Source organism: Neovison vison, chromosome 3 (assembly GCF_020171115.1).
Source record: "Neovison vison isolate M4711 chromosome 3, ASM_NN_V1, whole genome shotgun sequence".
Taxonomy (NCBI): domain Eukaryota; kingdom Metazoa; phylum Chordata; class Mammalia; order Carnivora; family Mustelidae; genus Neogale; species Neogale vison.
This window is the reverse complement of record NC_058093.1, coordinates 159,427,447-159,441,218: the sequence shown is the minus strand read 5'-3', so window position 1 is coordinate 159,441,218 and position 13,772 is coordinate 159,427,447. Positions and strand designations below refer to the sequence as shown.

General features: G+C 47.4%; 1 protein-coding gene across 6 annotated transcripts in view; it reads left to right on the top strand.

Moving 5' to 3' along the window:
* Positions 1–13,772, top strand: part of FHOD3 (formin homology 2 domain containing 3) — a 456,738-nt gene that overhangs the window by 392,663 nt on the left and 50,303 nt on the right. For all 6 annotated transcript variants that reach the window (XM_044243141.1, XM_044243140.1, XM_044243139.1 and 3 more), the window contains one exon: positions 4,900–5,780. In XM_044243141.1, coding sequence (XP_044099076.1) covers positions 4,900–5,780 — 881 coding nt within the window. The remainder of the gene's footprint in view (positions 1–4,899; positions 5,781–13,772) is intronic.

Sequence of the window (13,772 nt, the reverse complement as noted above, 5' to 3'; positions counted from 1 at the left end):
TTGGAATTATCTGACAAGGCTTTGAAGGCAGCCATCATAATAATGCTTTCGTGAACAGTTCCAAACATTCAGCAAACACATGAAAGAAATGAAATATCTTAGCAAAAAAAAAAAAAAAAGATATAAAAAAGAACCAAAGAGAAATTACAGAACTGAAAAATAAAATGACCAAAATAAAATACTTGTTAGGCTCTGTAGTAGATTGGAGACAGTAAAGGAAATAACCTGTGCAGTTGAAAACTGATCAGTAGAAATGACCAAACCTGAATAACAAAGGGCAAAAAGAAACTAGAGAATGAACAGAACTTCAGGGACCTGTGAGACTATATCAACAGAACTAACATTCATTTCATTGGAGTCTGAGCTGGAGAGGAGAAAGCCTGCAGGGCTGGAAAAACATCTAAGAAATAAAGACTGAAATTTTCCCAAATTTGACAAAAAGTGTAAACCTCCAGATTTAAGAAGCTAAGCAAATCCTAATGGGGATAAAACCAAAGAAATTCACACCAGTTCTAAAAATTAAAGACCAAAAATAAAAAATCTTGAAAGGGAGTAGGAAGAAACGGTGCATTATCTATAGAAGACCACCAATTCAAAAGTTTCATCTGAAACATGGGGGCGAGCAGAAAGGGCCACAGCATTTGTCAAGTGATGAAAGACTAGAATTATCAACCTGAATTCTAGATCCAGGGTTAAAGCCTCTGCCTTCAGCTCAGGTCATGATCCCAGGGTCCTGGGATCGAGGCCCGCATCGGGCTCTCTGCTCAGCGGGGAGCCTGCTTCCTCCTCTCTCTCTGCCAGCCTGTCTGCCTACTTGTGATCTCTGTCTGTCAAATAAATGAATAAAATCTTTAAAAAAAAAATGAGGACATTCTCAGTTAAAGAAAAACTAAGAGAATTTGCCGCTAGCTGACCACTCTAAGAACGGCCAAAGGATGTTCTCTGAACAGAAAGCGAACGATGACAGCAGGCGGCTAGGAATTTCGGAAAAAACTGAACAATGGAATAGATAAAAATAGTAAATAAAAAAGACTGTCTTTTGCCTCAACAATTTTCTTAAATCCTATGTGATGGTAGAAACAAAAATTAGAATGTGATGTCTTGTGCTCAAGTATGTAGAGGAAATACTTAGGACAATTCTGTTTTTAAAGTAGGGAGAGTCAAAGGATCTAATGGAAGTAAGGGTTCTATGCTTCAGAGTAGAGTTTCAGTACCAGCCCAAGGAGAAGTTAGTGTTCATATTGTAATTCCTAGAGCAACTGCTAAGAAGATTATATGAAACAGTGGACTCAAAAACAGTAAAAATCAAATTGAAATTTTAAAGAATATTCAGGTAACCCACTTGAGACCAAAAAAGAAGAAACAGGCACCAAAACAAAGAGAACAAACGAAAAATAAAGAGGCCGACTGAAGCCCTAACGTAATAACTACCTCATTTTTTTAAAGTAGTCTCTACGCCTAATGCAGGGCTCAGACCCACAACCTCAAGATTGAGAGTCACATGTTCTACCAACTGAGCCAGCCAGGCACCCCAATAATTACTTTAAATTAAAAGATGGAGATTTTCAGATAAAAATATAACCAAACTCTATGCCATGTATACAAATCTTCTTTTAAACATAAGGCCACAGGCAGATGGAAAGTTAAAAGTTGGGAAAAGATATACCATGCTACCATTAATCAAAGAAAGCAGGAAAGACTGTATTAATATCAGATAAAGTAGACTTCAAAGCAAAGGAAATTACTAGAGACAAAGAAGCCTACGTAGTGTAGCATACACTACATAATGATGCAAGAAGACCTAAGTGAGTAAAGAGAGTAAGGGAGAAACCCAGCATTTAAAATATTCCGATTATGTCCTTTTCCTTGTTGACAAAATAAGAAATTGCAACATTTCCCAGTACATGGAGAAGGAGAGAGTCTCAGCCACTTTATGTGCTGCAGCTTGCTGACCTCAAAGCAGTCTTCCCATTTACAGGACTGTCTGGCCAGTTGTGGGGACCCTAGATACCCAGATTTTCCCATCATATCCTCAAATGCCATCTCCTCCCTCTTTGATGGGGGTTGTCTCCTAGGTGTGTGCTTTGAAACACTTGTGAGAGGTTTCAAGAGCTCCTTGTTCTGGTTATGGGTCCTTTGGTGAGGTTAGGTCACTGCTGAACAGAAGACAAACTACAGAGGAAGGAGAACACCAGGGGACCTTTGTGCCTCCCCAGTAATGCCTCCTGTAAGAGCAAGGCAGGGCCCTGTGGGAGAGAAGAGTGTCCCTCCCAGCATGTTTGATCGGGCCATTCTCCTTCGGTGGAACAAAGGCTCCTGATGTGCATGTCGGTGGCCTAGGCCCTTGCCATTCCCCAACACAAATAAAGGCCTTGGGTATACCATAGAACTCACATTCTGAATGCCCGCCAGACAGCCCTGCTGGCCCTTAGGAAGCAAACTCAGAAGAGTAACTTTCCTGACCATTCATTGATTCATCCTCGAGGCTGCAAGTACCACAATGAACAAGAGCAACCACAAAACCCAATCCGGCTCCTGTAGAGTTTACATACCAACAAAGAGGACAGTTTAACAAGTACTTATAATCATTCCAGTGGTAGGACAAAGGCAGCAATAAAATAAATAAGGAAAATGCGTGAAAGATGAGGCAGTAAAGTACCCTTTTTTTTTTTTTTTTTAGTTTATTTGACAGAGAGATCACAAGTAGGCAGAGAGGCAGGTAGAGAGAGAGGAGGAAGCAGGCTCCCCACTGAGCAGAGAGCCCAATGTGGGGCTTGATCCCAGGACCCTGAGATCATGACCTGAGCCAAAGGCAGAGGTTTAACCCACTGAGCCACTCAGGCACCCCTAAAGTACTCTTGTGATGAATGCTTGAAAGAGTGAAAAATGGCATTGGGGAGAGGGAGGGAGTGTTGCACAATTTTAAATAAGGTGGTTGGGGAAGACTTCATTGAGAAAGTGCTATTTGAGCAAAGTCCTAAAAGGAGATTGAGAAACAAATTGTGTGGTTACGTGAGTGCAGTTTGTCCTGGGATGGGCAAAGGCCCTGAGGCCAGATCATGCCCGGTGAGGTCTAAGAATGTCAAGCAGCTACTATAGCTAAAGAGGTCCGGGTAAGTTTGTCAAGAAAATTAAGGTGGGTTCACACAGGGTTTGGGAATATTGAAAGGTCACTGGTTTTTTTCTTGGCGGAATGTAGCAGTTTTAGAAGTCTTTGAGCAGAAAGATCTGATCGGACGTTTTAACACATGGCATTGCTGTCAAGAACTGACTCTAGAGGGACATGTGTGGAAGCTGGGACCAGCGAGGGGACACCTCTGCAGTGTTGTAGGCAAGGAACCATGCTGGCTCAGACCAGGGCCACGGCAGGGCACGTGATGAAAGTGGGCAGATTCTGGATGTGACATGAAGCTTTAGCTAATAGGACACCCTGCTGTGTTAGAAGGTGTGCATAAAAGAACAGGAGGAGTCCAAGGGCTGAGATTTTTGGAATCAGTCTCAAGATGAATGATGAAAGTTGCCCTGTCTGAAACAGGAAAGGACTGCAGGAGAAGCAGGTTAAGGGGGGCATGGCGTGGATGAGGGCAGACTTGGCACCTAAAGCCCGAAGACTGGATGGGATGGTAGCTAAGTGTATCAGGATATAAGAGTGCCAAGGACATTTAAAGGGTAAAGATAAGGAGGAACTGGCATAGGAGACAGAGAGAGAGCAGTCAGAGGAAAGGCAGTAGAGCAGGTGAGTACAATGTTCTAGAAGCCAAGTGAAGGCATAAGGAGGGAGCGAGCTGCTGGGTCTAGTGCAGCACCAAAGTCTTCAACCACCTGGGAAGGAGCAACTTTGACAGGTGCTGAGAGCAAAAACTTCATTAGACAGGGTTCAAGAGAGAGAATAAGGAGAAAAATTGGAGCAATGAGTGAAATATCTCTGATAAGCAGCTTTACTTGAAAGGAAAGGAGAAAAGTTGGATTATAGCTGGAGGGCTAAGTGGAGTTGCGTTTTGTTTGCTTTATTAAGATGGGTGAAATTATACCATGTTACCAGGCCAGCAGGAAGGTCTAGTGGGCGGAGCATGGGAAATGCAGGACAGAGAACTGCTGGAACGGCTTCCAGAGGCGCACGTGGAGTGGTTGCCCCTGCTAAGGGGGATGGTTTGTCGGTAGTCACAGGAGGGAGGCTGTGGTTGGGGTTCGGGTGCAGGAGCAGGGGAGGCGGGATGAGACCCTGCAAGATCTCCGCTGACTTCTTCTGTTGAGCTGCTGAACTAGAAGCAAGGCTATGCTGGTGTGCAGATGAGATGGTGGGGAGGCTCGAGGAGGGAGGGGTGGTGGGAAGAGTCCCCCAGAAGATGTCGTGGATGAGGCTGCCAGGCAGGCTTAAGGGTTTCCTGAACACCAGTGACCATGGACTTAAGGTCCGACTGGTGACATGGTTGGTGAGCTTCCCCAGGCACGTGAGCTGTGCTGACACAGATGTGGAAACAGACCTCACTCTCCAGCCTTCCCAACACCTGTCCTATGGTGGGAGAGGGAGCATCTTCCTTGCCTCCCTGCATCTAGTTAGGACAGAAGCCCCCTAGTTACCCATGGCTGGGTGGGTCCAGACCCACTGTCCTAGGTAGGCAGAAAAATACTCCCCTGAGCCACGGTGGTTGCTGAGAACAGTGTCCTGCCTACAAGGGTCTTGAGTCCTGGGGCAGGTCATTGAGACTCTGATGCAGCCTCTCTTCTGGTCGGGAGCATCCTGTGAGCTGGACCACCTTCTCCTTCAGTCGCTTTATTTCAGTGTCTTGTCTGAAGTCACTCTGTGCATAAGGCTTCCCCGTTCCCTAACTGGTTTCTCATGAGACTGAGACACCTGCCGCTTGCTCACTTTCTCTCCCTCCTCCTGTACGCTTTCAGGTTTGTGGTCCACGGGTGTTCAGGATGCCGGTGTAAATGAACAGTGCGGCGACATCCTCACCAACAAACGCTTCATGCTGGACATGCTGTATGCCCATAACAGAAAGCCCACGGATGACGAGGAGAAGGGGGAGGGCGAGAGCGGGAGGACTGAGCCGGGCGCCGAGGCGGTGGCCAGCCTGGCCAGCAGGATATCCAACCTGCAGGCCAACTCTCTGGCCCCGGATGACAGCGTCAGGAGGGTGGACGTTGGCTGTCTGGACAATCGGGGCAGCGTGAAAGCCTTCGCTGAGAAGTTCAATAGCGGGGACCTAGGGAGGGGCTCCGTCTCCCCTGACGCCGAGCCGAATGACAAGGTCCCCGAGAAAGCCTCCACGCAGCCGAAGACGGAATCGGACTACATCTGGGACCAGCTCATGGCCAACCCGAGGGAGCTCCGAATCCAAGACATGGATTTCACCGACCTGGGGGAGGAGGACGACGTGGACGTCCTGGACGTGGACCTGGGTCCCAGGGAGGCCCCGGGGCCGCCGCCCCCACCCCCGCCCACCTTTCTGGGTTTGCCGCCCCCGCCCCCGCCGCCCCTGCTGGACAGCGTGCCTCCCCCTCCAGTCCCCGGTAATTTATTGGCTCCTCCTCCAGTATTCAACGCTCCTCAGGGCTTAGGGTGGCCCCAGGTCCCCCGGGGTCAGCCGGCATTCACCAAGAAAAAGAAGACCATCCGTCTCTTCTGGAACGAAGTGCGGCCCTTCGAGTGGCCGTGTAAGAACAACCGACGTTGCCGAGAATTCCTGTGGTCGAAACTGGAACCCATCAAGGTGGACACGTCCAGGCTGGAGCACCTGTTTGAGTCTAAGTCGAAGGAACTGGCCGTCTCCAAGGTACCGCTGGCATCCCAAAGGCTTCTTGATTTGCAGAGCTCCGCTGTTGGGTAGGAGTGAGAGGTCTGTGGTGTGTAAAAATCGCTTCGCGCTGCTTTGGCTCCGTGGTAAAAGAGGCGGTTCATGTAACAGTCTGACCTTTCAGAGACTAGTCTGTGCCCTGTGCTAGACACAAGCTACCGCATGCAGGACCTTAACTGGCTAAGGCGGAGGGCAGCCTCCTAACACCCTTAGGCAAAGTAGCTTTCAAAGAACCAAATCACCCAGAGGAAAAGGCAGAAAGTGTCGCCAGGGAGTATTGGCATAGCCCAGCCATAGACGCTGATGCCAACGAGAGGAAAGCAGTCTTGCACATTTATCAAACGCACGAAGTTTATCCCTGGGTCTGCTTACTCTTCCGTTGATTACAGTGGGTGCTGGTGGTGGTTGGAACCTCATCTGGAGCCACACAGTAATTTGGAGTGTGCAGATAATCCGCATTTATCGCGGTTTAGTTTTAACTGTGTGTGTTGCTGCATTTATCAGCGTTTGGGGTGAGTGTAAAGCTACCTGAGTCAGGCTCCCCCACCTGCCAGTGGAGTACCAATTCTGAATCAAAAAGATTCAGAAATCCAATTCTGAGTCAAAAAGATCAAATCAACTTCAGGATAAGAGTGCCCTTTAGACAGGGAGCCAGGGGGCAGTGTCAGTGCCGGGGGTGGCAGGGTGGTGTGGGGGTGCTGGGGGGGGGAGCAGGTAGGGCTGCTTTTCCCGAGTTGGCCTTTACCCTGGTGTCGATTTCTGCTCAGTCTCAGCAAGGATGTGAATCTAAACTATTCCAGCCTCAGGAATCCCGCCCCCCCCAACCCTGACACCCAGCCCCGAGTCAGAATGTAAGCTTCCTCCTGCTTATAAAGCCAAACAGCTAGGATCCAGCACAGCGAAGCTTGTCCTGTCAGTGCTCTCCTTTAGCCGAAAGTAGACCCCCTTTTGTCCTCTCTCAGAAATGACATCGGGGAAAGTGAGGTTGGGCACCCGCTCTGTGTGTCTGTGTCCTGACTTTGCCGGGACTGGGGGCATGTGGTACTGATCCTGCCACACGCCCCCTAGAGTTCTTCCAGTGCAGTCTGGCATTTGGGACAAGACAGGCCTGGCTGGTTCCAACAGCAGTCTTTGGTGGCCCCGAGTTCCCCGGGGCCTGCTCTCACCACCCTCCAACCCACTGATCTAGTTGGCTGGCCTCCCTCGGCCGCCACCTCCCACGTAGGCTCCTCTGGCTGGTGTGCCCTCTGGGCTTCCCCTGGGTGCTCAGCCCCTGTAGGTGGCTGGCCCTTGACACGGGTGGGAGGAAGACAAGGGAGTAGCAGTTTGGCAGTGAAGTTACTTCTGACTTCATTTTTACAAAGGAAATAGCAAGATTAAAAGCTTCACTGAGAAAACCCCACATGGGCAGTCCACTTGCCTCCCTCCTTCTCTTGGCTCTACTCTGGTTGGTGACAAAAGTCTGGTCAGTGCCCGCTCAGTAGCCCAAAGTTCCATTCTGGCAGGTGGTGACCTCATAAAATAGTTTATTGCCGGGCGGAAGGACAAATGTTTGCCTGGTTTTTATAAGGTGAGAGCATAAGAGAAACGTAATAGTATATTGAAAAATTTACCAAATGGATTCAACCATGTTCTTCCATGGGACCTAGAAAACCATACCTTTGCTCTCTGGGTGGGACCGGGGTCTGGGCACAGATAAGAAATGTGAGCAGGAACTAATTCACAAATGTCACAGAAGGTGAAAATGCACATTAGGAATAAGATACATCACAGTGGAGGGTTGAATCCCTTAAGTGTAGCTTAGTAAAGCTTCAATTTTATTTCTGTTTCTAATTCTCTACTGTGATTTTCATAGAACACAGCTGTAAACAGCCACTTCCGAATTCTGGCTCATGAGAAGTTCTTCATTAAACACAATAGCGAGCAACACAAATAAAAAGGAATAGACTTCACAAGCCAACACAGAGCAAAGGGAATCGGTTTTGGGTTTTGTCAGAAAACTTACACCAGACCAGAGTTCTGGAACATGCTCGTGACATCCGGGTCGCCTCCAAAATAAAGACTCCTGTTCCAGATCCAAGGCTGGGTGACCACTTAGTGGAAATAAGAACAGAAAACTATGCTTTTGTGTTTCCTTTCCAAATAGTTTTTGGAACTGGAGCCATTTTTCTCTCTCAGCACAAAATATATATAGCTTTTTAGTAAGATGACTTTAATTATTTTCTGTGGAGAAAGGCAGAATTCTTGTGCTACATTTCATCATGTTGTGCTTCTATTGCTGGGGTAAGGTGTGGCAAATCACAGAGGAGATCATAGGAGTGACCTCAGAGAAGGATGTCAGGGCAGAAAGCCCTGGAGGTAAGGGGAGATACCTCTGTGGATCTGCTGTCATCCTGAGGAAGCCCCAGGAAGTGGTCTTCAACCCGTGTGCCCAATCAAGAGTAGCAAAGCCCCTCCAGCTCCCAAAAGGCAGTTTTTAGATCCTAAGTTACAGACAGACCCAGACATGTGTGGAGTGGGAGAGGAAACAGAAGGAAGAGACTTGGTCTCCCCTTCTGGGGACTCCCTCCTGTCTTACTCCCTTGGGCTCATTAGGTTTATCATGGGGAGGGAGCTCCAAAATGGGTTTGAAGAAATTTTTTCAACTTTATTTACCCTGGCATTTTAAAGTAGATCAGAAACGATTAGCATGGACTTGTTAAGAAAATTCAGAGAATGCTGGTTTATTTGGTCTGGGGTGAGCCCTAGCCTGGGTTATTTTTAAAAGCTCCCTAGGGACTCAACCAAAGTTGCACCCCACTGATTTAAAGCAAAAAATCAGACACCAATGAGGAGAGCATTGATCCCACCCCCCCCCACGCACACACCACCATTCTCCGTGTTGACTCCCCCACCCCCTACCCCACTCAGTTTTATTCTCCTGGGAAGAGAGTCAAGTTTTCCTACCCTGTATTCTAGTTCAGGACATACGGAAAAGCTATTTTATTTAACATCATGCACAGAGAAAACCCGACATTGGGACTTCAGTGGGCTGACCATACATTCTGTGTGTCAAGGTTGGCCCAGGTGTGTTCCTGTTGTCCTGGTGTATTAAGAGCTCTTCCTTGCTCTCCAGGGGTGTCCTGGTTTGGGTAATACACATACTCCATTCCCATGGGAAATGCAGCTGTTTTGCAGCTGGTCTCAGCTTCAGATGACTGCTGCAAAAGAACTGGGAAACTAATACTTTTTTTCCCAAAACTTCATGATAAGGCAAGCCTATTCTGGCAAGTTCCTCAGAAACTCCATTCCGAACTATGGGATTTTCAGCCTTTATTTAGACATGGTTGGGTGATGTTGTTGCCTTAATGCTCACCCATGTGTATCAGTCTCCCTTGTTAGAGGACTTAGGAAAATTCCACAGTTGTCCCATCTTTATGACATCTGTATCGTGGCCTCATTGTCATTGTCACTTTCTCAACAGACAGTTTTGAAAATATCCTCTGGCGTCACTCTTTTGGCAGTTAGTGGGGAGTGAGGAGGAATGATTTATCATCGTGGAGCCCATGTTTGCTGAGCCAGACCAGGGTTTGTGACAGCGAAGCCGAGAAGCATTTTGAAAGGTTGTGCATTTCTTGGGAGTGCTCTCCAGCTTAGGGCTATTCATCTAATAAATCACATCCTGAGTGCAGTTCCTATGTTCAGTCACGGCACCATTGGGTGACAGGTTCTGTACACCGAAGATCCACTATTTAAAGGTTGTGTCCTTTATTTCTAGTGAAATCAGTCTTTAAAAACTCAAAGGAGTGACTCCTCATGGTAGCATTAGGCAACTGGAAACCATGCCGTTTACCTGCCCAGATTGCATGCCTCCACACCTGTCCCCTCCCCCCCCCATGCTTTTCATTTCATATTTGCCCCTCATGAGGAATTTTCTGCCTTCACTGGAGCCCTACTCTGGACCTTGGTCCTCCTTATCATGGTATGCCACCGGCAGAAGCCCCAGGACTGTGTGGAGAGGAGGAACCAGATTGTCTGTTTTATTTCCAAGAGCCTCACCCGTGATGTAGTTGCGTGACGTTAGCTGTGGCAGAATGTGTGGCCATGTCTTCAGGGGTCAGCTGCACCCAACCCCAGAGCCTCCCATGCTGCCTTACCCGTGAGTGTGGAAAGACTGTTTTTTCTCTATAGCTGTCCACTTAGCTCCCTTTCCTGGGATGTGAACTTGGCATTTGTTGGGTATGTCAGTCTCACTGTAATGTTGATAAAAACTTCCTGCATTTTCTGTAGCTGTCAGGACTTTATCCTGCATCATTCATAAAAATGGCAGGACCAGTCCTCGTTACATTTGAGAATGGACAGGAGGACCCTGTTACTGTTATTCTATTTTAAGAAATGTCCTCTTATCTCTTGCCTTTTGGTTCCTATTTTTAAATTGCATTCCTCTTGAAAGAATACCTTTCTACTCAACTTTGCTGTCTCAAAAGTCGAAATCAATAACTCTGATTGCATGAGAGATCATTTAACGTCTATGACCCGTTATGCCCTGCTCCAGACCAAGGAGATCAGACTCTCAGAGGATAGAACCCAAGCGTCACTGATGTTTAGAAGTACCACTGAAGATTCTTTGTGTACCCACAGTTGGTAAAGCATTGGTCTTAAAAAACCTACATTTTCTGGTTTCCCTTCAGAAAGTGTCTGTAGATCTATCAGGCCTCTTTCCTCCTCAGATACATGATGTTGAATTTCTCCCAGCTAGTGATAGTGACTAAATGTTTACCCATTCTGCCATCAGTCATGGAGGCAGCCATGTCTGCTGGAAAAGGAGACTCTCCTGTACTTCCTCCGGAACATCCCTTTGTGTTAGTCCTGGAGACTAGTCTGTTAGCTTCAGAAGGGAATTTGGCATGTGGAAATCACCATGATAATCCTTGTTAAAAACAGAATCCGTGATGTTCTCTACATTCTTTTTTGCAAAATCTTTAGTACCCCTGAAGGTGCACTCATTTTCTGGGATTCAGTGTGCCTGGAGGTCTGCACAGATTCTGATGAACTCCCATGAGCTATTTTCACTCATTCACAAAGCCCCATGCAAGTTGATCATGTCCCCAGCAAGCAGCTCTGTGGGCTACATTGACTATGGAGTCTCTTCCCTTTCCTCTGGAATTGTCAATCTTCAGAGTGGGGACACTGATCTGATCTGACAGTCCTATTTATGTAGGTGCCTTTGATCAATAAACGTGGTAGATGCATTAGGCATGAAAAATATACATTGGTAGACCACATGTTTTTAAGATGTCAATAGAGTAAAAGCAATAAAAAGAACCACTATTGGTGAAATAGCTAAGAGATCATTTTAAAAAGCACTATGTTCTGGGATGCCTGGGTGGCTCAGTCAGTTAAGCATCTGCCTTTGGCTGGGATCATGATCCCAGGGTCCTGAGATCAAGCCCCAAGTCACTCTCCTCGCTCAGTGGGGAGCCTGCTTCAGCCTTTGCCCACTGCTTCCTCTGCTTGTGCTTTCTCTCTCTCTCTCTCTCTCTTTCTTTCTCTCTCTGACAAAGAAATAAACAAAACCTTAAAAAAAAAAAGGAAGCACTGTCTAGGTATTGTCATAAGGACTTTATATGTATTAATACCAGTAATACCATTCTGATAGTTCTGGCAAATCCTTCTGTAGTGCCCACCATAAGGTAGGCTGCTCTACATCATTTTCCTCATTTATTCTCATAAAAAACCTTGTGAGATATGTGCCAGAGAGGAGACTGAAGGTCAGAGAGGTCCAGTGACTTTCCAAAATCACACAGTCACGAGTGGTCAGATCCCAGATGAGGCTACTTTTAGGGCTCCCAAGTCTGTCCATGTGATGTTTGGATTCCATTTTATTTCTACTATTTCTTAATAAAAGGTCATCATCTTAGGAGAGTTCTGTCTCCCACATCCCAAATCTCAAGAACTCTCAGGGAGGAAAGGATTTCTGGAAGGAGGCTCCTGGGGGTCCAGGCTTTGGGGACAGTGTGCTAGACTAGGACTTGGTGGAAAGTGAAAATAGAAACAGCAGACTCTGGGGTGAGTGGTAGTGAGGCAGGGTGGGGAGACCACTGTGGAGCTGTCTCCAAACGTGCCACTTCTCCAAATATGTCCTGAAGGGTTCATGGGAAAATAGGAACTTCTTTAAGGGGTATGAAGTACCCCAGGAAGAAGCCAGGCTCTGCTTTGCTTCCAGAAAGCCCGGTTTACCTGAACTCTTGAGCAGAACCAGGCAGCAATGCTTAGCATCTAAGAGAGCACCACCTTTGGAACCCCAACTATCGGGCATCCTCTAGCATGCCAACAGTTGCCTTTCCAGAAATACTGTGTCTGGGGAAATGCTTCGGCCTTGGATGCCATGTAGGGCTTGTGTTTGTTTTTGTTACTGCTTCAGCCAAGAAGATTGTGGGAGTGGGTGGAAGGAGTTCAGTGTAGATGGCCAAACTGGTAAGAGAAGAGGTTACTCTCCACGAAAAGAGATGCTGTCAAGGCAAGGAGAGACCTTTTGGAAGGAGTAGGAAGGAGGTCTCTAAAGCAGTCCAACCCCTTTTCCAAGCTGTGCAAGACGACTAAAGTTCCAGCTTCCAGGAAGGCAGAATTGAGCCCTTCCAGGAAAAAGTTTCATTTGGGGAGCCCCCAAGGCCATAAGGGTTTCTGAGAAGCATAGAGGAGGTCATCAATTTAAGTTGTTGTTGCTAGCTGCTAAGGCATGGGGGAGGGCTCTGACCATTCCTGGCAGTCCTCGATTTACCTAGTTGTCCGCTTTCTGGGTTGAGTTCTGCTCTCTGGAGCTAATCTGTTCTAAGACGCGTAGTCCTGCAAACAGGTACTCTGTCACAGGACCATGTGAAGGACATCATGAAGGTCACTCTTGTTGTTCTGGGGCTTTGACCACAGAAATACAATTGAGGTGGCTCAGACTCGATGACTACTGATCCTGAGATATGGACATGTGCTCCCGGGCACAGAGAAATTTGGCTCACCCTTGAAGTTGCTGCTCTAGGTTATTGTAGGAGGGAAGGAGAGAGTCGAAGGTCCCCACATGACCCCTCCTTTTTCTTGGGCAGGATGGGCCCTGGGGGCTCTTGCATGCTCAGCAGTGCCCAGTGAAGTCGGTTTTAATTTTGAAGAAGAGCATTTAAAACACCTCTTGGATAAAATTCAGAGATTGAAAAATTCAGTTTCAGATATTACTTTAATTCTTATTCTTTCCTTCACCAAGTGGGTCGAAGGGCTCTGAAAACACATGGAGTGATCTTTGGGGCCAGCTCTCCCTGTCATTTCAGGATGCTCGGCAGCTCTGCTGCTCCCTGACTCTTAGGGGAGTGTGTGGGAGTCTCCACGGGTATAAACTGAGTTCTGTTAGAAATGGGAACCAGGACGTGTCCAGCTCAGAACCATCGCATAGGTGTCTGTCGGTGGTTTGCCATATGTTAATGCTGACTGGGGGAGAGACTGAAATCTGAGAGGTGCTTCTCTCTCCAGCTGTTTGCCATGGGGCTGTGTCTCCTCCGAGGGGGCATCTTTTTCTCATTTGCACATAGGCTGGGTTGGGCTGAGTCTGCTCATGCATCTTTCCAGGCTCTTGGAGTGAGAGGGGCTATATAGATGAGGGGCTAAGGGCTAATGATTCCCAGGGAATCCCTGCCTTCCAGGAACGCCTCCTGTCCTGGAGCCTGGCTGTAGGTACTTGTTTCTCCTGCCATGCCTGCTGCCCTCCTCAGGTGGCACCAATTCCTCCTGCTCACAGGATGTCTACCGTGGGTCTCCGGGCCTCTTGTCCTGGCATCCCTCTTCGTTGCCTCTATCCAGCATTTTGCCAAACCTTTTCTCCTTCCTTCTTCACTTTCCACACACAAAATAATATCTTAAATTCAAAACTGAATTTCAGGGGCTCCTGATAAGCTTCCTTGATGAAATACATAGAAGATCAGTTTGTCCTGTGGAGTGGGAATGCTTCTG